At 36.0% G+C, this 23,810-nt stretch overlaps 1 protein-coding gene across 1 annotated transcript in view; it reads left to right on the top strand.

Moving 5' to 3' along the window:
• Window positions 1-23,810, top strand: part of Tsga10 (testis specific, 10) — a 108,084-nt gene that overhangs the window by 47,446 nt on the left and 36,828 nt on the right. The window contains exon 9 of the mRNA XM_013019733.1: window positions 21,247-21,366. Coding sequence (XP_012875187.1) covers window positions 21,247-21,366 — 120 coding nt within the window. The remainder of the gene's footprint in view (window positions 1-21,246; window positions 21,367-23,810) is intronic.

The following is a 23,810-nucleotide window of genomic DNA, read 5'->3' as shown; positions in this document are numbered from 1 at the left end:
AAAATGTAGACAAGTTCTGTGTTAGAATATAACGTGAATCATCTATAGTCCAATACCTAAGAGTTCTCATTCTTGTCTAGCCTCATGGGCACAGTCTTTACTATTGGCCTTCATATCAGCTTTTGGTCTGATTAACACCACAATTGCCTGTTTAGTTCTATTTTAAAAATTCAAGGGCTTATAGCCTTTATTTCCAAACCTTTCCAAACTATTTCCATAAACTGGTTCCATATATTTCTGAGCCATACAGGCTGGGAAAAAACAATGAACCCACTTCTCAGTATCAGTTTGTGTGTGTGTGTGTGTGTTTGTGTTTGGTTTGTCACTGACAATCTGACAAAGACAACCTGAAGGAGAAGACTTTTATTTTCAGCTCAGTTTCAGTTTCAAGGATTTCAGTTCATGGTTACTTGCCCCTCCACTAAGGGCCTGTGGCAAATCACAATATCATGGTAGGGAGAATGTAGAAAAGCAAAACTGCTCACATCATGGTAGTCAGGAAGCAAAGGGAGACAGCAGTACTTATACAACTTTGGTGTTTTTACTAGGGTTATAAATGATTAACATACTGTATTTGCAGCTTTAGACTATGTTATTGAATTTGTGTTAACTTTATGTATTTATGTGTTTTCATAATAAACTGTCATTTCAATTTGTATAGCTACCTTCTAGCATTTCTAGCATGCTAAGGTTGGTATGATAGATTCTCTTAGCTCTTTCTGAGAGAGCTTTGCCAGATTGGAGGGTTTTGTTTTTGTTTTTAGTTTTGTTAAGTATTTTGAATATATTGTCCCACTATCTACTGGCATTTAAGTACCTACTAATTCAGTAATAGGTCAAGTGGTAGTGGCTCACACCTATAATCCTAGGTACTCAAGAGGCTGATATCTGGAACATAGTGTTTTGAAACCAGTGTGGGCAGAAAAGTTTAGGATTCCATATCCAATTAACCAGCAAAAATGTGTCTGGAGATGTGACTCAAGAGATGGAGTGCTAGTCATCCCAGTAAAAGGGCAAGAGCCTGAGCTCAAACCCTTGTTCTGGTGCATGTGCACACGCATGCATGCGTGTGTGTGTGCATGCGTACACATACAGAAAAGTTTACAAAGAGCCATTTGAAAGTTATCTTACATGTAGGAAACTCTTGTGGCTTTCAAAATTCTCTGTCTTTGTTTTTGATTATTTTAACATGTCCAGGAGAAGTCTTTCTTGGATTTAGCTTGATTAGGGACTTTTGAACTTCATATACCTAGTTATAACTTTGTCTAGATTTGGGAAGCTTTTAGCCAGTGTTTATTTAGGTTTGACTTTCATCTCTTTATATTCCTATGATGTGAACCCATATGCTTCATTCCTTCAGTTTTTCTTCTTGGATATTTTGTGTTCTATCTTAGAGCTTACAGGTATTTTCTTCTGCTTCATCAAGTTTTATTATTTCTGCTCTGTATTACACTATATTTTTTAGGTCCATTATTCCTGGTTTATTCTTTTTAATGATTTCTGTCTCTCCGCTGAGCTTTTAGTTTTATAGTTTTCTTGATTTTATTAAGATGTCTGTTCTTATGACTTAACTTTCTTTAAACAATTATTGTGAGTTTCTTGTCTTGCAATTTATAGATTTCCATTTCTTTGGGATCAGTTAATAGAAAATCATGTTACTTTAGTGGTGCCAAGTTTTCTTGGATTTTCACGCTACTTGTGCTTATGTCTGCAATTCAGATATTATGTGTAGTAGACTTTATGTTTTGGCTTTGGGGGGCATAAAATATTCACCTACACATGGGTGCAAGGATGTTTTCTGGATGCAATAGAGAAGTTTAGGCTCTGGTGAGGGTTCAGAAGCATAATCTTCCTGCAGCTATGTCAGGTGAGGTTGGTATCAGCAAAGATTTAAGGGTCCCCAACAGCCAATTCTGTGGATGCCTTCATTGTAGTGTTAAAGGCTGTTTCCTGATTTTTTCTCCTATGAGCAAGTTGTGACTGAAGGCTCTGTCTTGATACTAATGCGGAAATTCATGAAATGGTCTCCAATTCTGGGTCTAGAGCAGAACTGTGTGTAGCTTCTATTGCCCTTTGGATGCAGACAAAGACATGTTTGCTACAGCAGTGTGTGGTCCTTCTGAGAGAGTATAGGGTCTGGAATTCAGGCACACATGGAGAGATAGTGACTCCAGGGCCCAAGGCATTTACTGTTTCACTTTGGTGGTACCCCAAATGTCTGGGCATGGGTGTTAATGGAGCGATGGTAGGCCATACTCTATAGAGTAGGCACATGTAGAGCAACCTAGTGCCCTGCCCTAGGGAAGTGCTAGCCTACAGGAATGATGGTTCTAGTATCTCAGATGCAGCCATATACGGAGCACTTACTATAGTATATTTATAATTAATGAACTAAATTTATTATTGGCTGAAGTTCACAATTTATTTTTTCAGTTTTTTTCTCTCCTAATGTCCTTTTTTCTATTCCAGGATTCTACCCAGGATACCACCCTACATTTGGTTGATATGTCTCCACAGGTTTTCCTTGGCTATGACAATCTCAGATTTTACTTATTTTTGATGATCTTGATAATTTTGAGGAGTACTGCTCAAGTACTTTGTCAAATGGGTCTCAGTTGGGGTTTCTCTGATTTTTTTTCCCTCACAACTAGACTGAAGTAATATATTTTGAGACGAAAGATTACAGAGATAACATGCCATTTGAGGGTCAGTATGTATTCAAGGTGAATACAATTGGTAAGATTTGACAATGTTGATTTTTTTTCTGGTCCTGGGGCTTGAACTCTGGGCCTGGGCACTATCCCTGAGACTCTTTGTGCTCAAAGCTAGTGCTCTACCACTTAAGCCACAGCACCACTTCCAGCTTTTTCCGAGTAGTCTCTTGGACTTTCTGCTCAGACTGGCTTTGAAACTCGATCTTCAGATCTCAGCCTCCTGAGTAGCTAGGATTACAGGTGTAAGCCACAGGCACCTGGTGAAGAATCTTTGACTAGCTGCTCATTTAATTGTTTACTTTTACCTATTTTTAATTTACTAATTACTGAGTCTTTAAAGAGTTTCTTACACATTTTGGATATATTGTCAGATAAGTGTTTTGCAAATATATCCTCACCACTTGTGTGCCTTATCTTGTTACTCTTAACAGTGCTTTTGGAGAGTAAAAATATTCAAACAATTCAAATTACTTTTTCTTTCAAGAATTATACTTTTGATGTATTTTTAAATGTTTTCTCTTTATATTTCTTCTGTAAGCTATATGCTTTTACATTACTGTTAAGTGATTTGAGTTAATTTTTGGGAAAGATGTAAATTCTGTGACTAATCTCACTTAATTTACATATGGAAATCCTAATGGTTCCAGCACCATTTGTTGAAAGACTATTCTTTCTCCATCTAATTACTCTTTTATTAAAGATTATTTGACTACATTTATGAGGGTCCATTTTTCATCTTTCTGTTGTTTCATTGATCCTTGTTTATTCCTTTGCCAAACCATGCTTTCTTATTCTCTCTCTCTCTCTCTCTCTCTCTTTTTTGTCGGTCATGGGGGCTGAACTCTAGGCCTGGATGCTGTTTCTCAGCTCAAGGCTAGCACCCTACCACTTGAGCCAGAGCACCACTTCTGGCTTTTTCTGTGTATGTGGTGCTGAGGAATCAAACCAAGGGCCTCATGCATGCTAGGTAAGCACTCTACCACTGAGCCACCTTCCAAGCCCTTTCTGAGTTTTTAAAGTGGCTTTATTAAAGACAACCACTTTTGATTTGCCATTTAAAAAAGTCAGATTTCTTTATGCTGTATAATAAAAATAATGTATGAGAATTCAGAGTTATAAGTTTCTGTTAGTATTTTCTGATAGCATATCATAGACATTTTTGCAATGCTAGAATAAATTTTAAAAGGTCTCTGCTTTTCAGAAAGCAATGAGTAATAACAAGAGATGGCATAAAAAGGCCTTTTTCTTCCTATTTATTCTGTAATATTAGAACTTTTTTTTATTATCATAGGCTACAATTTTCACTTTATCCATGCTAGTAAACTTGTCACCTCTCTGAATTCAACATCATTCAATACAAAAGTCCATACCCTGTTGCAGAATCTGTATGTATTTAGACAGCCCCTGAAACTGTTCTCACCCTCTAAGGCAATGCTGAATCTACAGCCTTATCAAACTGAAGTAGAACTTGAAGGACAAGTTGGGAGGTGATCTGTTGAGCTTGTCTAGGATCTCTTGAAGACTGTTTCCCAATATGGTATTTCTGTATAAATGATGTACCATGGCTTAAGAAAAAAAAAAACAACTTTTTCTTCAGGCTTGCATAGATGTCCACTACCTGAGGAGGAAGTGCAGGAAAGGTGTGGCCAGGAACCAAATGGAGGTATCCCCATTGTCCACCAACTTTCTGGCCCTCACAAAAACCCGTATTATTTCTTTAGATTTCCTTTTGATTCTAACTTCTTCAGTGTTTGACATACCATGTTTTTTTGTAACATAGATACATAAAGTCATACATATATATACCTGGGATAATTTCTTTAGATGTATTCCACATGAACTTAGATATGTACTAGTTGTAAAAATGTCACTATTCTTATTCCATTCATTAGTAATCTATAAGCATGACTTTAAAAGTCAATGTCTATGCTTTATCTGTTTTTCACAAATAGTAAAGTTTTAAAGAAACATATTGACACTTTTATAATGGGATCATTTGGTTTATTTGTATTCTAATTAATAATGTCTGACATAAATCTAAGATGCTATTTTGTTTTCTATTATTCCCATCATATGAGTCATTTTTCTTCTTTCCTGTTTTCAAATTGATAACAAATTCTTTTAAATCATTCCATTATTTCTATTTGCCTAGGCATCAGCTAAAAAAGTTTTATATTCTTGCTATTCTTTTAGTGATTATTTTAGAGATCACAGGCTCTTATAATGTGGACTTATTTAAGTATGCTTTCTCAACTTTTGTAGTAACATTTTGTCCTATACTTTCATAAGTTTACATGTGTGTATGTAAGCTTAATATGACATTATTATTTTTGTTTTTTTGCTTAGTGTTTAGACTTATAAATTTATACATTTATCTTTTAAATTACATTTGTGCTTTCATTATCTTTGTGTGATTTGGGATCTCTTCTGTCAGAAGAGAATTCTTTATAGTTTTTTTTTTTTTTTACAATATTGCCTTCATTTACCTTTTTTTTTTTTTGGTCCAGTCGTGGGGCCTGAACTCTGGGCCTGGGCGCTGTCCCTCAGCTTTTCAGCTCAAGGCTAGCGCTCTACCACTTGAGCCACAGTGCCACTTCTGGCTTTTTTCTTTTTGTTTATGTGGTGCTAAGGAATTGAACCCAGGGTCTCATGCCTGCAAGGCAAGTGCTCTACCACTGAGCCACCTTCCCAGCTCCCTTAATTTACCTTTTAGACTCTAACAGTATATAGTTACTTGAAGTACAAACTTACCTGCTAGCTCTTTAATGCAGATTCATAACTGATGGGAATCATGATTAGTAGTCATATCACTTCTTTCAAAGTATGTTGGCAATCCATCAGTAGTATGTGTTATTCAGTGTTAGACAGCAATATGTTATGTTAGTGTTCCATTTTATATGATAGATAATTGAGAGGGGAATTGATCGCTAAGTATAAAAATGCAAACACAAAAAGCTGTAACACTGAAAGTAAGACTTTAGTCAAATGTAATGAAGTTGTAGAAGGAAGAGCTGATCATGGGAACATCAGCACTAATGCCAGTAAAGAGATTCTCTATATATGGTCAGGGTAATTTAATAAAAGTAACCTTATCAGCACAAATTAGAAGCTGAATATAACAAAAAGATGATGATAATCTAGAGGAAACAAAACAGGTAAAACTCATTACATTAAAGGATTTTTCATGAAATGGAAGGCATAAATGATAGAATATACAAGTTGATCCAAATTTGAAAAGAGATGACAGTTTACTAAGACACAGAAAAGATGTTTGCTCTATATTATAATTTGTGACATAAAGCTAAGCCTTGTTCAAACTATTTTTGGTAAAGTTTTATAAAGAAATCACAGTAGTTCTTAATGTAGCTAATGTTTTAAATTCCAGAATACTTAATATGCATTTATAACTGACAGTAAAGAAATTCAATTTTGACAAAATTTTTAAATGTCACAACAATTCCCATTAATTATTGTGAATTCTTTTGTGTGATTATCATGTACAGTCATTTTCATGGTCCTATTTGGTGGTGAAAGCTAGGACTTTACAGTACTCTGGGCTTAGGTGCTATTCTGAGGTTTTTTTTTTTTTTCCCCTCAAGGCTAATGCTCTACTACTTGAGCTACAGCTCTACTTCTAGCCTTTTGATAATTAATTGGAGATATGAGTCTCACAGACTTTCTACCTGGGCTAGCTTTGAACTATGATCCTCATTTCTCAGCCTCCTGACTAGCTAGGATTGTAGGCATGAGTCCTCAGTACGTGGCATAGAAAATTCACTTTTTAAAGTATTTTGCAGTCACTTATGTTTTTGTTTATGTAAGTGTTTCAATCTTTCTTAAATTGCTAAGTAGACTCTCAAGATATAGCCAAACCACATTGTTCATTCTGTTGATAGATTGATTTTTGGGTTTAGTTATCTATTTTGTGGCCATGAGGAATAAAGCTATTGTAAATTGTTTTACATCTGTTTTTGTGGATATGTTTTTATTCTCTTAGGTAAACAGGAGGAGAATTGCTTGATTACATGGTGAGTATGTGTTTAGCTTCACAAGAAATGACCAGATGTTTACAATGATTATATGATTTTAAAGTCTCACTGGCAATTTATTATATAGCCCTTCTTAGGATTCCCAGAATTTAGCCCTATAGGTAATAAATTGCTGTCTCTCTTTTGATTCTAGTGCAGCTTTTTATTATACTTGATATAATTGAGAAAATAATCACTTAAATGATTCTATTAGTTATTCTGTTACAGTACCTGATTTGAGAAAGGTTGTACATATTTAATTTGCTCCATATTTTTAATATTCAGTGTTGTCATTGTCTTTGATTGTAACCATTTTACTGGATGTGAGGTGGTATCTCATTATAGTTTTAATCTGCAGTCTTTTGATTTCCACAAATGTTTGGTGCCTTTTGTGGTCTTTGTAAAGTATTTGTTCACTTGTTTTATTTATTTTATTTGGTTGTTTATCTTTTAAATTTTGTTTGTTTGAAAAGGGTCTTAATATGTAGCTCACTTAGTTTTGAACTTGAGGTCCACCTATCTTGGATTAAGCCAGCATGACCAGCTTGTCTTCTCTTAAATCTTTTCATTTTCTATTAGAAGGGTTATTGCATATAGAAACATTTTGTGTGAAACATGTGCAAGTCTTTGGTTTATTATTATTATTATTTTAAAGGGATTTGTGAGTGTTTTTTATTTTTATGAAGTTCAACTTTTAATATTTTATATACTATTACTGAAGCTTGAGCTCAGGACATGAGCACTGCTCTTGAAGTTGTTTTGCTCCAGGCTGGCACTCCACCACTTGAACCACAACTCTACTTCTGGCTTTTTCTTGGTTAATTGGAGGTAGGAGTTTCATAGATTTTCCTGCCTAGGAGAGCTTTGAACTGAAATCATTAGATGTCAGTCTTCTGAGTAAGTAGGACTATAGGAATGAGCCACCAATACCTGGTTCCAACTTTTAATATTTTTAATAGTGTATTTTTTTGTACTTCAAATATTTACTGATGTTGAGTCTTTGAAATTACTATATTTTCAGTTATAAGCTTTGTGTTGGTAGATGTTATATCAGACGTATCTTTCTTGAATTATTTTGTGTTTGAAGTGTGATTTACAAGTCATGTATGTTCTTTTTTTTTACATAGATATTCACCTATTCCACAAAAACTAACTGAAAAAAAGTCCTTTTTTCAATCAAATGAATGTAAAAACCTTTCTTGAAAAGAGTAGATTTATTATAGATCTAGTTATTATATATTTAGTATAGATCTAGAGCCTCTATTTCTCTGTCTTTATATCAGTACCACCCTGTTTGTATTGTAATAGCTTTGTAATACAATGAAATTTTTTAAATTTAATTTAATTTTATTATAAAGGTGATGTACATAGAGGTTACAGTTACATAAGTAAGGTAATGAGTACACTTCTTGTTGAACAGTATTACCCCTCCCTTGTTTTCTCTTACTTTCCCTCCCCTCACTACCCTCCCCTCCAAATTGTAAAGTTCATTAAAAATGAAAAAAAAATTTTTTTTTTGGGTCCGGTCGTGGAGCCTGAACTCTGGGCCTGGGTGCTGTCCCTCAGCTCTTCAGCTCAAGGCTAGCGCTCTACCACGAGCCACAGCGCCACTTTCGGCTTTTTTCTTTTTGCTTATGGGGTGCTGAGGAATCGAACCCAGGGCCTCATGCATGCAAGGCAAGCGCTCTACCACTGAGTCACCTTCCCAGCCCCAAAAATGAAATTTTTTATCTTCCTTAATCTTTTTCTTTCACCAACTTTATCATGATGTGTATGTCTATGTGTGAGAGAAAGAGAGAGAGAAAAGAGACAGAGACAGAGAGGCAGAGAGAACTGGCACTGTGGCTTGAACTCAGGAGCAGGATGCTCTCCCTTAGATTTTTAGCTCAAGACTGGCACTCTACTACCTGAGCCATACCTCCACTTCTGGATTTTTGCTGGTTAATTGGAAATCAGATTTGTTTGCTCAGGCTGGCTTTGAATGTAATCCTCAGATCTCAGTCTCCTGAGCAGTTTAGGATTACAAGTATGAGTCAATAGTGCCTACTTTCAAGGTGTGATTTATATTTAATACTGTAGAGTCATTTATAGAGTTAATAATTTTTGATAGATATGTGAAGCTATATAACCATCATAAAAATAAAGAAATTGAGTATTTTTAATATTTCAAGAATTTAATATTTCCTGATTGGCCATCAATTATTTCAATCAAGTGTTGATCTAATCTGTTACTGAAGTTTTTCTTGTTCTAGAGTTTTGGATAAGTCAAATTTTATAGTACATATTCTTTTTTTTTTTGGTTGTGGGGCTTGAACTCTGGGCCTGAGTCCCTCAGCTCTTCAGCTCAAGTCTAGTGCTCTATCACTGAGCTACAGTGCCACTTCCTACATATTCCTTTATGTCTCACTTCTTTTAATATTTTTGAGAGTCTTCTATGTTATTGAGCATAGCAGAAATTCATTGGTATTCTATTGCATGAATTATCACACTTCATTTATTCATTCATTGATCAATGGTTTTTAATAGGTCAACACTTTATACTTTATTATTCTATTTATCGTTGGTTTCATTTTTACAAGTATAAAGACAAAGACTAGCCAGGCATCAGTGGCTCATATCTATAATCCAAGCTACTCAGGAGACTGAGATCTGGGGTCACAGTTTGAAGCCAGCCTAGGCAGAAAAGTTGGTGAGATTCTTATTTCCAGTAAATTGCTCAGGAAAAGCCAGAAGTTGCTCTGTAGCTCAAGTGGTAGAGCACTAGACATGAGCACAAAGAAACTTAGGGACAGCACCTAGGCCTCAAGTTCAAACTCCAAGTCTGGCAAAAAAAAAAGAGTCAGGACCTACTTAACCCAACTACATTCAATATTGTTAAAAACACTTTCATTTCTGTTCTTCATTTTGTTAGTCATTAAGAAAATTACAAAATTGCCCTATGAATGACTACATTTATTAGAAGTTAATTCCTAAGCAAAGTTCTTCATAGATCTGAATATATATAGCTTTATATATATATATATATATATATATATATATATATGTAGGTATGTGTGTATATATATATATAATTTCTGGCCAAGTCAGCTAAAAGAAAAATATCTTTGGCCATTTGAAAAACAAAAAGTATTTCTGCTGATAAAGACAAAGTGTACAGGATTTGAAAATCAGACTGATTTTCTATATTTCTATAACATTCAAAAGAGCAAGCTTTCTAAGCTGATATAGTTTAGTAGCTAGAGTTTTATTTGGATTTCTGTTTCAGACAAGTTAATATTGAAAAGCTTCAGAATTTTCAAAAGAGGCCCAAGTGAAGACCTTTTATCTGCACTGTACGTAATGTATTTTTTAAGTCTAAGACTAGTTTGTTGTACCTATGCTCAGCTATACGAGGAGTTCTCATTTCAATGTTTTGGATATCTCTGGAGATCCACTGGCTGGAAATGAGTATCTGTAAAAATTACGGGTTCTTGATGGAGAAATAAAAATTTTGCATGATAAAAGCTAAGGAAATTAATAAACATTAAGACAGCACAGAAGACAGAGAAATATACTAATGAATTAGTCATCATAAATGATAGATGATCAAAACAGAAAGAGAAAAGAAGCAAGCTTTATAACACAATAGGCTTATCAAAAGTGACATTAAATGTCAGTGGGCTCAATTCTCCAAAAGATGTGGAACAGCAGCTTGGACCCAAAACATGATCGAACCATTTGTTGCCTGCAAGAACACATCTCACTGACAAAGACAAACACAATTTCATAATGAGAAAGTGGAAAAAGACTTGCCAAGCAAATAAACCCCAAAAGGATGAGTAACCATGTGTAATCTGATAAAGCTGATTTCAAGTTAAAGTCAATCAGAAGAGACAAAGAAATTCTTCATATTACTAAAGGGAATGATCCATGAAGGTGAAATTACAGTTGTGAACATATATGCACCAAATAGTGACGTATCCAAGTTCATGAAACATGCCTGGACTTACAAGTGCTGATAGACCCCAGCACAGAAACAGTGGGAGCCTTGAACATTCTACTCTCAGCAAGAGGTTATCCAAATAAAGAATTAGCAAAGAAACTTCAGAATTCAATGATACCATAGACTAAATCGACATAGACCATAGACTAAACTAACAGGAAGGCAGCTGTGTACAGAGCCATCAGGGAATGAATCTCTAGCTTGTTGGTGCAGAATATGGCTGTGCTTGCCCAAGTGAGTTGTAGCTTGGGCAGCTGGCGAGGCCAACCCTGCAGAGGAGATAGCAGTGGAGTCCACTTGCTGCCATCAGAAGAGGTAGGCCTGTTGCATGATTTCTCAGGGCATAAAACAGTTCTTTAAAAATTTACTCCCAAACTGGGAAATTTAAGAGAAATAGGTAAATATCTAGATGCTATGAAGGGCCAAACCTGAACCAAGAAGATGTAAATCATTTAAACAGAGCTATAACAAGCACTACGATTGAAGTAGTAATAGACTCCCAACAAAGAAAGCCCAAGGGCTGGATGGATCCACAGCCACATTCTACCAGACTTTTAAATGAAAACTAGTGTCAATATTCCTCAAACTCTTCTATGAAATACAAAAAGAAGGAACTTTACTGAAATTCTATAAAGCAAATACAACATGTAGTCCAAAACCAGAGATGCAATAAAGAAAAATACAGACCAGTATGACTGATGAACATTGTTATAAAAATAAAATTCAACAATATATAAAAAAATCATATACCATAATCAAGTTGGTTTCATCCCAGTGATACAAGAATGGTTCAACAAACACAAGTCTATAAATATAGTACCTACTTCATCTCAATCATGCAGATAAAAGCCTTAGACCAATTCAGCATTCTTTTTCTAATAAAAGCTCTAAAGAAATTAGGCACACAAGGATCTGAACTTAACATACTATATATGACAAACCTGTAACCACCATCATATTAAATGAGGAAAAACAGAAACAGTTCCCATAAAGTCAGGAACAAGACAAAAGTGTTTGCTCTCCCCACACTCATTCGGTATTGTACTAGAATGCCTAGCCAAAGCAATTAGGCAGAAGAAAGAAGAGGGATTCAAACAGGGAAAGAAGAAACCAAATTATCCCTCTTTGCTGATGTATGATATTGTATTTAATGTATCCTACAGACTTTACTAACAAAACCCTCTAGAAATGATAAATAACCTTAGAATGTTAGCAGGATATAAAAGCAGTACCCTCCCCACAATTAGTAGCTTTTCTATACACCAACAACAAACCTGCTGAGGAAGAAATCAGGAGAACAATTACATTCACAATGGCCTCTCCAAAACACTAAAATACCAGATAGCAACCTAAAAAAGGAAATGAAATATCTCTATAATGGAAACTACTAGATCTTGAAGAAAAAATTGAAGAAGATATCAGAAAATGGAATGACAGACATCCCATGCTCATTGTTGGCAGAAATAATATTGTGAAAACAGCCATACTGTCAAAAGCAATATGCATCATCTCATTTCTCACAGAATTATAGAGAACAATATAAAAGTTAATATGGAGGCCAAAAAGACCTGGAATAGCAAAAGACATTCTAAGTAATAAGAGTACCACTAGACGTATCATTTGACTTCAAATTATACCACAGAGCCATAGTAACAAAACTAGCATGGTACTGGCACAGAAACAGATCTGAAGACTTATAGAAAACTAATTTTTACAAAAGTACCAAGAACATACAATGGAGAAGAGATAACTTTTCAAGAAATTGTGCTTGAGAAACTGAAGATCACTTGCAAAAGACTGAAAATAGACTTCTATTTCACTGTGCAAAAAATTGATTCCAATTGGATTGAGGAAAATTGGATACAGGAAAATGTAGGAGAAACTGTGGAAGATACAGGCACAAGTAAATTTTTCCTGGATAGGATTTCAGATGGCCAAAGGACAGGAACAAGAATTGATAAACGGGACCATACCAACTTAAAAGTTCCTGTACAACAAAAGAAACAATCACTAGAACTAAGAGATAGCACACAGAATAGGAGAAAATCCTTATTAGCTATTCAACAGATAAAGGATTAATATCCAGTATATATAGAAAAAAAGCAAGAAAATAATAGTCTTCTAATCAAATGGGCAAAGGAACTGAACAGACAGTTCTCACAAGGAAACATAAATGACTAATAGATACATGAAGAAATGTTCAGCACTTTTAGCCATAAAAAATGCAGATCAAAACTATCCTAAGATTCCATCTCACTTCAGTGAGAGTGGCAGCCATCAAGAAAACAATAAATGCTGGCGAGGATGAGAGGAAAGAGGACCCTTCATCCACTGTGGATAATGGGAATGTAAACTAGTACAGTTTCTATGGAAACTAATAAGGAGGTTTCTCAAAAGCATTAAGGTAGATCTTATGACCCTACTATACCACTATTGGGCATATATTCAAAGGAGACTAAATTAGTAAATGGAGAGACATCTACATATCCATGTTTATGGCAACAGTGTTCATAATAGTCAAATGATGGAATCAACCAAGGTGTCTAACAACAGATGAATGGATAGAGATGTGGTATAATATGGAATATTATACAGCTATAAAAAAGATCTTGCCATTTGCAGGAAAATACATGCAACTAGAGAACATAATACCATGAAAGACAAGACAAGCTCAAAAATAAAAGCAAGATATTATATGTTTTCACTCGTGGAAGCCAGATAGACCTAAACGACATACACGCTCCAGGGAATGTACGAAATGTTTATATCCATATACTTAATTATATATTTAAGCCTTGAACCAGAATCAAACTAAGAGACTACTTAGGAGGAGGAGGAGAAGATGGGATAATGGAAAAGAGTGAATAAGTTTGTAATACACCAAGTATATATGAAGGCAGCAGATAAAATCAACAGAAGCTGATGATCTATAAGAGGATGGGGAATAAGAAAAGACTGTACAGATATGGGGGCTAGTGAGAGCATTGTGCAGGCAGGAGGATAAATGAGGTTGAATACTATAAAAATAGATTATTTGGCTGGGTGCTGGTGGCTTATGCCTCTAATTCTAGCTAATCAAGAGGCTGAGATATGAGACTCTCAGTTCAAAGCCAGCCTGGGCAGGAAAGTGCATGAGACTCATCTCCAATAAACTACCAGAAAACCGGAAGTGACACTGTGCTTAAGTGGTAGAGCACTATCCTTGAGCTGAAGAGCTCAGGGACAGCGTCAGGCCCAGAGTTCAAGCCCCACAACAACAACAACAACAAAAAGATTATTTGCAACTATGAAAACAGAAGGAAATCTGTTGTTCATTTTGTGCGAAAGGGAATAGGGAGTATGGTAGAGGAGGTGAGATTGTGTGGAGAAGTAATAAATCTGCCCTCCTGTACTATTAATATAATACTTAAAAACTTCTTTGAATGCAAAGAATAGAGTATTATAATAGTAAAACAGATAAGTTTTAATCTCCACTAGGATTTCTTTTTGTTTATTGGCAGTAGGGTTTCAACTTAGGGCATGATGTTTGCTCAGCTGGCACTTTATCAATTCAGCTATGCTTCTAGTACTGTTTTTCACTGTTTTTTGTGGGAGGGGGCAGGGGGGCCGGCAGTGAGGCTCATAGATTTCTGCCTGGGTTGGCTTTGAATTGTGATCTTGTATATTTCAGTCTCCTGAGTAGCTAGGAGTCTGGCTTATGCTAAGGTTTACACAATGAAAATTTTGATCTAAAAGTTACAGCAAAACCAGACCAAAGTAAGGAAAGAAGAGCCACTCAAGACTGAAGTAGGCCACACGTGTCCTTTTAAGGAATTTTAAGGATAGTCTGAGTAGTAGTCTGAATGGCAATAGATAGGTGTGAAAAGGTGAGGCTGAAGTGGCAAGAGATAGATATGAAAAGGTGGGAGTGTAGGCAATATTCAGGTGTCTGGTTTTAAATAAGTTCAAAGAAAAGCCACTAAAATGGTGGCCACGAGGGCTATAGTTGTAATAGACTTTTTACATAGGATTCAATGAGTAGTTTTAAAAACTATAAATAATGAAAAAAAGGTGGAAAAAGCATTAATTCAGTGTCTGTTAATGAAGTCTCCTCAGAATTGAGCAAAAGTGTTTGTATCTGAGTACTAATGGAAAGAATAACTTGAGACCTAAATACCAAATCACTTTGAGAATAAGTCCCTACAGAGCAATCAAGAGAGTCTTTCATGTGGAGAATTTAGAGTTTTGTGAAATATGACATATCTATATATGGAGTAAAGAGTAAAGAAATACTATTGTTTTTCTTCTTTTTCATTTTGTCTCATTCCCAGAGCTTGATCTCAGGGTATGGGCACTGTTCCTGAGCTTTTTTTTTTTTTTTTGTCAGTTGTGGGACTTGAATTCTGGGCCTAGACACTATCCCTGAGTTCTTCAGCTCAAGGCTAGTGCTCTTTCACTTGAGCCACAGAGCCACTTCCAGTTTTCAGGTGGTTAATTGGAGTTAAGAGTCTCATGGACTTTCCTGCTTGGGCTGGCTTTGAACAGCAATCCTCAGATCTCAACCTCCTAAATAGCTAGGATTATAGGCATGAGCCACTGGTGCCTGGCTTCCTGAGGTTTTTAAATGAAGGCTAGCACTCTACCACTTAAGCCACAGCTCCACTTCCAGCTTTTTGGTGTTTAATTGGAGATATGATTTTCACAGACTTTCCTGCCCAGGGCTGACTTTGAACCACAATCTTCAAATCTCAGCCTCAGTAGATAGGATTACATATATAAGCCACAGCATCCAGCTAAGAAATGCTATTCAGCTTCTTTTCTCTCCTTTTTTTTAGATTGTTTACTCTTATTTACTTATTAAGTAGTTGAACAAAGAGGTTTTAATTCCATACATCAGCTTATGAGTACAATGCATTTAGATGACTCTCAATGAGTACAATGCATTTTGATCACTCTCACTCCTTCTATAGTTCTGCCCCATTCCCTTCCCATCCCTACCCTCGTTACATAGTTTGATTTGCATAATGTATATTGAATATGACTGTATTTGCTCATCTTCCCTCCCTCCATTCGTGCCTCCACATAATTGCCCTCTCCCTTGCCCTCATTCTATACAATAATATATTGACTTACCATGTCCACTTGTATACCTGCACTAATTGGTTTAAAAAAATTGGAATTTTTCTACCAGGTACCCAAGGCTCATGCCTTTAATCCTATTTACTGACCCAGCAGACAATTTAAGAGACTCATGGCCCAAGTGGCAGAGCAAAAGCCTTGAGCAGAAAAATGTTGAGTGAGAGACCTTGAATTTAAGCCCCGTTCCTAGCACACACACATCTTTAATTTTCAGTTTTTGAAAGAAATGTGTTTTCCTTAAGAGAGAAAGCACCTTAAACTAGACCAAAGATCATAATTGTTACAGACAAACACAATGAACATAAACTATGGCAGAACTGTGATTTTATTACTTTGCTTTTATTGCATTTAAAGCCACATGAAATTTACCATCATAGCTGTTTTAAATGTACTACATAATATTACCTATAAGCACATTCTTGTATAATAGCTCTCTAGAATGTTATGTTGAAAACTGAAGTTCTATACCCATTCTCCAACTCCCCATTTCTGCCTCCTCCTAATGCCTTGGCATTTATCTTTCTGCTTTCTATCTCAAAGAGTTTGACTATTTTAGCTAACTTACATAGCATATAATTTTTTTTTTGGGGGGGGGGGGGTCCAGTCATGGGCCTGAACTCTGGGCCTGGGCGCTGTCCCTCAGCTCTTCAGCTCAAGGCTAGCACTCTACCACTTGAGCCATAGTGTCACTTCAGGCTTTTTTTTTCTGCTTATGTGGTGCTAAGGAATCGAACCCAGGGCCTCATGCATGCAAGGCAAGCACTCTACCACTGAGCCACCTTCCCAGCCCCACCTAGCATATAATTTTTATGCCACTGGCTTAATTAGAATGATGTATCCAACATTTATCCATGTTGTAGCATTTTTTTTCTTTTTGTGCTAATACTGGGGCTTGAATTTATGGCCTGTGTTATGTCCCAAAGCTTTTTTTGCTCAAGGCTAGCACACTATCACTTGAGCCACAGCTCCACTTCCACATTTTTGCTGGTTAATTGAATATAAGAGTCTCACAGACTTTCCTGCCTAGGCTAGCTTTGAACCTCTCAGCCTCTTGAGTAGCTAGGATTACAGGAAAAATTGGTGCCTAGCTGAATACTTACTTTTAAAAGTTGTATGTGTGTGCCATCTTTGCTTAATCCTTCAATGGACTGTTGTGTTGTTTCCACCTCTTGGCCATTGTGTGTAATGCTGCAGTAGATATGGGAGCATGCACATACCTGAGATCCTTTCAATATTGTTATTATGAAGGTGATGTGCAGAGGAGTTATAGTTACATAAGTCAGGTAAAGATTATACTTCTTTTGGGATCATGTCCTCCTTTCCCTCACTCTCACAATTTTTTCCTCTCATCCTCACCCACAAGTAGCTCATTTTCAACAGTATCCAGTACCATTGCTGTATTTGTTCACCCTCTGACCTTCCATCTCTGTGCCCTCCGTACCTTCCCAAAGACATGTAAATGAACAAAAAAAGACAAAAAGAAAAGAAACAAAAATAACAACAAAGAAAAAACTCTTGGTTCTATTTTCCGGTATTCATGTCAATAAATGTGATTTTATATGATCAAGATAGTTGTTTTTTTACCCCCAAAATTGGCACATGAGAAAATTACACATTAGGTAGCTTTACCAAAGTCCTCCCTACATATACTTCAAAGATGAAAAAAAATCTGCTTTCTGACACTAAATTGCAAGGCTCTGCAATAGGTATTACCAGCTTTATTTCTAATGGCTACTTGTTGAACGCTTTTTTTTGGAGTTGGTTTATTTCTTATTAGTGATTTATTGACTTAATTTGACATTATATATATAATGCACAATAATAATATAATACATAATATTATACACCCACTTTCCCATTTTAAAAAATTAGATGTGTCTCAGTGTTTCGCGGTTGTGTTTTTTCCCCCTTGGTGCTAGTCCTAGGGCTTGAACTCAGGGCCTACATGTTGTCCTTTACCTTTTTGCCCAAGGTTGGCACTCTACCACTTGAACCATATCTCCATTTCTGGCTTTTAGGTGGTTACTTGGAGATAAGAGTCTCATGGAGTTGCCTGCCCACCTGGCTTTGAACAGTGTTCCTCAGATCTCAGCCTCCTGCGTAGCTAGGATTACAGGTGTGAGCTGCCAGTTCCTGGCTCTACAGGGATCTTACAACTATTTTGGAAGATACTTAGTTGTTACACAGTTTAATAACATAAGGATAACCATAATATACATTGGGTGTTTGTGCTTATGTATAAAGAAGTAAGAGACCCATACACCACAAAACCATTATCATTTGCTCTCACACATAATGCCTCCTTTGTCAGGTTTTCAGTTTTTTTGTTCCTTGATAAAGCAGTATTAGAATACCTTTCTTAGTAACTTCAGCTACATATTAGAAGCAATGGGGAATTTTTAGGGGGAAAAAAGTGATGACTGATTTCTGCCTTCAGAAAATTTTATGGATTTATTTGTATGGCTTTGATCTGGGAATTTCCTAGTTTTACTGAAATTATGAATAATTTTGTAATTTATAAGAAGTTGAACTCAGGAACTGGGTGCTATCTTTGAGCCTCTTTGTACTCAAGACTAATGCTCTACCACTTGAGCCACAGCCCCACTTCCAGTTTTAGAGTTGTTAATTGGAGATAAGAGTTGCATATGGACTTAACTGCCTGGGCTGGCTTTGAATCACAATTCTCAAATAAATCTCAGCCTCCTAAGTAGTTAGGATTACAGGTGTGAGCCAACAGCACCTGGATTATAGTTTTATTATTATTTTTATTACATATTTTCATGTAAAAGCTACCACATTCAAAATACAGAACTTTTCAAGTACTACAAAGACACCGTACTAGGGGATACACCTATGCTACTCTTTCATATCACACATTGTCTCCTTACCCCACCATGCACATCTGGCACTCACTAATCCATTTTATAACTCTCTATTTGTCATTTCAAGAATCATAAACATGGAATCATATGGATATAATTTTTGAGATTTGTTTGAAAAGTCAGAATAGCATCATTAAGATTCATACCAATTTTTGTGTAGATCAGGTACTTTTATTGCTGAGTAACATCCCATTGTATGGTTGTATCACAATTTAACTATTTTCCTAATAAGGGGCATTTTGACTGCTTTCAATTTGAGTAAATAATTTCTCCTATGCTTTGGAAGCAGGTATACTATTTGAACTGTACCACCAGCTTAGTTTGTGTATTTTTTAAACTCTTAGATTGTAATGTTTCTTAAAGTATTTTGAAATTTTGAATTGTGAGATCATTTTCATCATCATTTTCTAGGTTCTAGTTTTATGCTGCAGTTGAGAGGGCAATCTCTATAGAGAAGTTTTGTCAAGTCTTCCCAGATTATATGGCCAACCTAGAACCAACTTTTATTTTGAGTTTTATCTTGAGTTTAAGTATGCCCAGAGGAAGTTAGGTGGTGGCTCATGTCTGTAATCCTAGCTACTTGGGAGGCAGAGATGAGGAGAACCATGGCTCAGGGTCAGCCAGGACAACATTTATGAGGCTCCATCAGCCTATAAAAAGCTGAGTATGATTACATGCTGGTTATCTTAGCTATATGGGAAACATAAATTGGAGGGTTGTGGGGAAGACTAGTGTGGGCATAAATGTGAGATATTGTTTGAAAAATAATTAGCTGGGGGCATGGCTTAAGTGCCTTTCTAGTAAGCACAAGGGCCATTACCATTGAATTCAAACCTCAATACCAACAAGAAAGAAAGAAAGGAAGGAAGAAAGAAAGAAGGAAAGAAAGAAGGAAGAAAGGAAGGGATGAAGGAGGGAAAGAAAGGACAGAAAGAAAAGGAAGGAAGGAAGAGAAAGAAGGGAAGGAAGAAAGAAAAAGAAAAGAAAGGATTTCCTCGAGAGAATGTAGAAAAAGGAAAGGGGGAGGAGGAGGAAGGAAGGAAGGAAAAAGAGGGAATGAGAAAAAAGAAAGGAAAGAAGAAAGGATTTCTTAGAGGAAACACTATTGAACCTAGCAACAATTGGCCTAGCAAGGGCTCTAATCTGGATATTTCCACATCAATATAGCTGTTAATGGCTTTTTATGAGCTGACTTAATCTAATTCTATATGTGGTAGACATTTCTGAGGCCTTATTTTTTTGTTTTGTTTTTGAGTTAATACAAAGGCTATAAGCTACTAAGATAAGCCAAAGTTTATTGCTTTTATTGGGTTCCAGAGCATTTACTTCACAAATTGTTACAAGTTTTTGTTTGTGTTTAATGACAGAATTGGGATTTGAACGCAGTCTTGCACTTGTTAGGCAAGCACTCTACAGCAGAGATACACTTCCATCCCATTAAGCACTCGTTATTTTTGAATAAGGTTTTGGTTCCTGCCTGAGTACATGCCTGGATCTTAACCTATCTACTTTTGGCTTTCTGTCATAGCTGGAATGACAGCTCTCAGATAAGAAAGGGTCCATTTCCTTTTTCTGCTCAGGCTGGCCTTCCACTGCAATCATCCTGATCTTATCTACAGAGTAGCTAAGATTACATGTGTGAGCCACTAGTATACCACTCAAATTATTGTAAGTTTTGCTGTACATGTAAAAGTTGCTTTCTTCCTAAGTGTTATATGGTAAAAGGGTTTTCTTTTTCTTTTCTTTTTTTCCAGTCCTGGGGTTTGGACTCAGGGCCTGGGCACTGTCCCTGAGCTTCTTGTGTTCAAGGCTAGCACTCTACCACTTGAGTCACTTCCGGCCTTTTCTGTTTATGTGGTATTGAGGAATCGAATCCAGGGCTTCAAAAATGGTTTTCATATTGTCTGGTCTTCCCTATTTCCAGGAATTGAAATTTGTTTACTACCTATTAGCTATGAAGTCCATGAGGGCAGAATCAGTGGCAACCTAATTCACCATTGCTTCTTCAACATCTAGTGCTTGGTACATACCAGACACTTAACAAGTGTTGGTGCAATGAAGGAAATGTTTATTACAGATTTATGTATAAAAGTAAAACTTGAAGTGAACCTGAATGTCTTACAATAGGGTAATTGTTGTGTACATTTACTTAAAAGTAAATTATTGTTACATAAAATAATGATTCCAAAGGTTTCATCATAAGTCTTCAGATACCAAAAATTATGTGTAGGTGAAAGTATTCAGTTAAAATTTTAATCTATATTATGGCAACTTTAAAAATGTGCATAGCAAAAAATAAACCTGAATAATGTATACTAACATGGAAAATAGTAGCTTATGTTAGAGTAGTCAATTGAGGATTCCTTTTTACCCTTAATTTTCCAAGCTTCCTATAGTGTGGTTTTTATAATGGAAATATTAAAAATGAAAAAAAATCTTAGTGTTCTTAAAAGTTTTTAGACTTAAATACACTAAAGGTTGGAAAAACATCAAAATTAGAGTTATCATTAAAATATTTGCAGACTTTTATATGAAAACACAGAGAAAGATCTTTCTGATACTCAACGACATCTTGCTAAGAAAAAGTATGAGCTACAACTTACTCAGGAGAAAATTATGTGCTTGGATGAAAAAATTGGTGAGTTTGTTTCTTGATATTTTATTTTTCTTGTCTAGTAGAAAAGTATGTTTTCTTCTCTAACATATATGAAGTTCTAACAATATGAACTTAGAAATAGGCCATAACCTTAAAATTTATAAATAAAAATATTGGAAAAGTTCATTCTTTTCTTTAAGAATAAACATTTTAAAATGTAGATTTAGGACCATAAACTTTCAATGAAATTAGCTAACCTAAGCAAAACTTTTAAAATGGATGATGATTACTTTTTAGTTTGTATTTTTATGCATTACCGCTAACTTATAGTATATGAGTATGTATCCATACCTACACATGCATATGTATGTATATTATAGAACATGCACATTTATTTGGTTATATCTATTATATTATATGTGTTTATAAATTTACTTTTTTAACGTATCTTCTTTATGTTTCTTACTAGTGATCTGTATGAAAATAGTCATAACTTAATCTTATAAATGTAAGATAAAATTTGTTAGGACTATGAAGATACCTATTCTAAGGCAGGAGAAATTATTAGCATTTAACATCTATACATGCATAATTAGATAGGTGGTATTGCTACTTACTGAAATAAAAAATATTAGAAGTGAAATATGAAAGGGAGTATTGAAGGAGAACTTGGATTTTTTTGATATTCGAGTCAAAGTAAAGATATAAGGTAAGCAGTTGAATATGTAAGTTTGTATCTTAGAAGAAAACTATAAGGTAATGTTATATATTTGGAACACATCAGCATATAAATCCTGTTTTAAAACCATGGCTGGAAATGTGGCTTAGTGGTAGAGTGTTTGCCTAGCATGCATGAAGCCCTGAGTTTGATTCCTCAGTACCACATGAACAGGAAAAGCTGGAAGTGATGCTGTGGCTTAAGTGGTAGAGTGCTAGCCTTGAGCCAAAGAAGCTCAGGGACAGCACCTAAGCCCTGAGGTTAAGCCCCAGGACTGGTAAAAACAAAACAAAACAACAAAAAAAACCATCAAAGCACCTAGGGAAAATACAGAGTGTAAGGAAGAGAAGTTCTAGAACTGAGAAGAAGCCAAAGATATATGAAGAAGCTGGTACCGGTGACTCTTGCTTATAATCCTAACTACTCAGAAAGATGAGATCTGAGGATTGCAGTTTGAATGCAGCCCAGGCAGGAAAGCCTAGGGGTGAGAATTTTATCTCCAGGTAATCACCAAAATGCCAGAAATAGAGCTGTGACTCAAGTGGTATAGCACCAGCCTTGAGCCTTAAAAGCTCAGGGAGAGTACCCAGGACCCGAGTTCAAGCTCCAGGAAGGTGCGGGGGTGGTGAAACCAACCCAACCCAGAAATGAGTGTTATTTTGGAAGGCAAGAAAGCAAAGTATTTAAAGAGAGGAGAATAGAGATTGTGATCAATTATCAGAGACTTTTCAGAGTGAAATGAGAAGACAGTGAAAGAATTTGATACATTGGCAATTTTAGTAATACTGATCCAAAATACTTTTGAGTGTTGGATGTGGGAGATAGTGTTGGGTTTAAAAATGAAAGTAATGGTGGAAAAGAATAGAGATGTCTCTTCAGAGTTTTGCTATTAAAAGGTACCTGGAAAATAGGTGGTGGCTTCAGTGGCTAGGAAATTATATAACTTTTTAAGAGATTGATTATGAATCTAAAATTCAGATATCAGAATACCCAAAATATGGGCTGGCTTAAAGGCATTTCTGCCAGTAAAAATAATATGAAATTTGAAAGTATGCCATTGCTGCCCGTATCATTGCATCAGAATAGCCCCTAGCAGGGACTTAATCCATGGGTATTAACCTAGCAGGAGTCTTAAAGTTCTACACCAATAGTTCTCAAACTGGAAGTTAATAAAGGTCATTGCAGAGAGAGACCTTGAAGTAGGACTGGACTAGAGCTTTTGTATCTTCACCAATTTCTTTAAGTGATTCTGATATCCTAGAACCTCTGCCCTGGGACAGTGGTTCTCACACCCTCACTGTGTATTAGAATAAGTGTGGGCTACTAGAGGAATGTGCTTGTTAAAGCATCAATAGCTGGGTCCAATCCCAGAATTTTTGATTAGGTCTGGGGTAGGGGATCTAAAACTTTGCATTTCTCAAGTGATCCTGATAGTGCTAATTGATAAACTACAATTTAAAAGCCACTACTCTATATCAATTATTCAGGTACCAGCATTCTCACAGATAAAATCAGACTTTTTGTTTTTGATTTTGTTGATTTTTTTTTTTTTTTTGTCGGTCGTGGGGCTTGAACTCTGGGCCTGAGTGCTGTCCCTCAACTCTTAAGCTCAAGGCGAGCGCTCTACCACTTGAGCTACAGCGCCACTTCCGGTTTTCTGGTGGTTTATTGGAGATAGGAGTCTCACGGTCTTTCCTGCCCGGGCTGGCTTTGAACCGCGATCCTCAGATCTCAGCCTCCTGAGTAGCTAGGATTACAGGCGTGAGCCACCA

The sequence above is a fragment of the Dipodomys ordii genome, unplaced genomic scaffold (assembly GCF_000151885.1).
Source record: "Dipodomys ordii isolate 6190 unplaced genomic scaffold, Dord_2.0 Scaffold47, whole genome shotgun sequence".
Classification (NCBI taxonomy): domain Eukaryota; kingdom Metazoa; phylum Chordata; class Mammalia; order Rodentia; family Heteromyidae; genus Dipodomys; species Dipodomys ordii.
The sequence above is the reverse complement of the archived record's forward strand: the minus strand, read 5'-3'. Positions and strand labels throughout refer to the sequence as shown.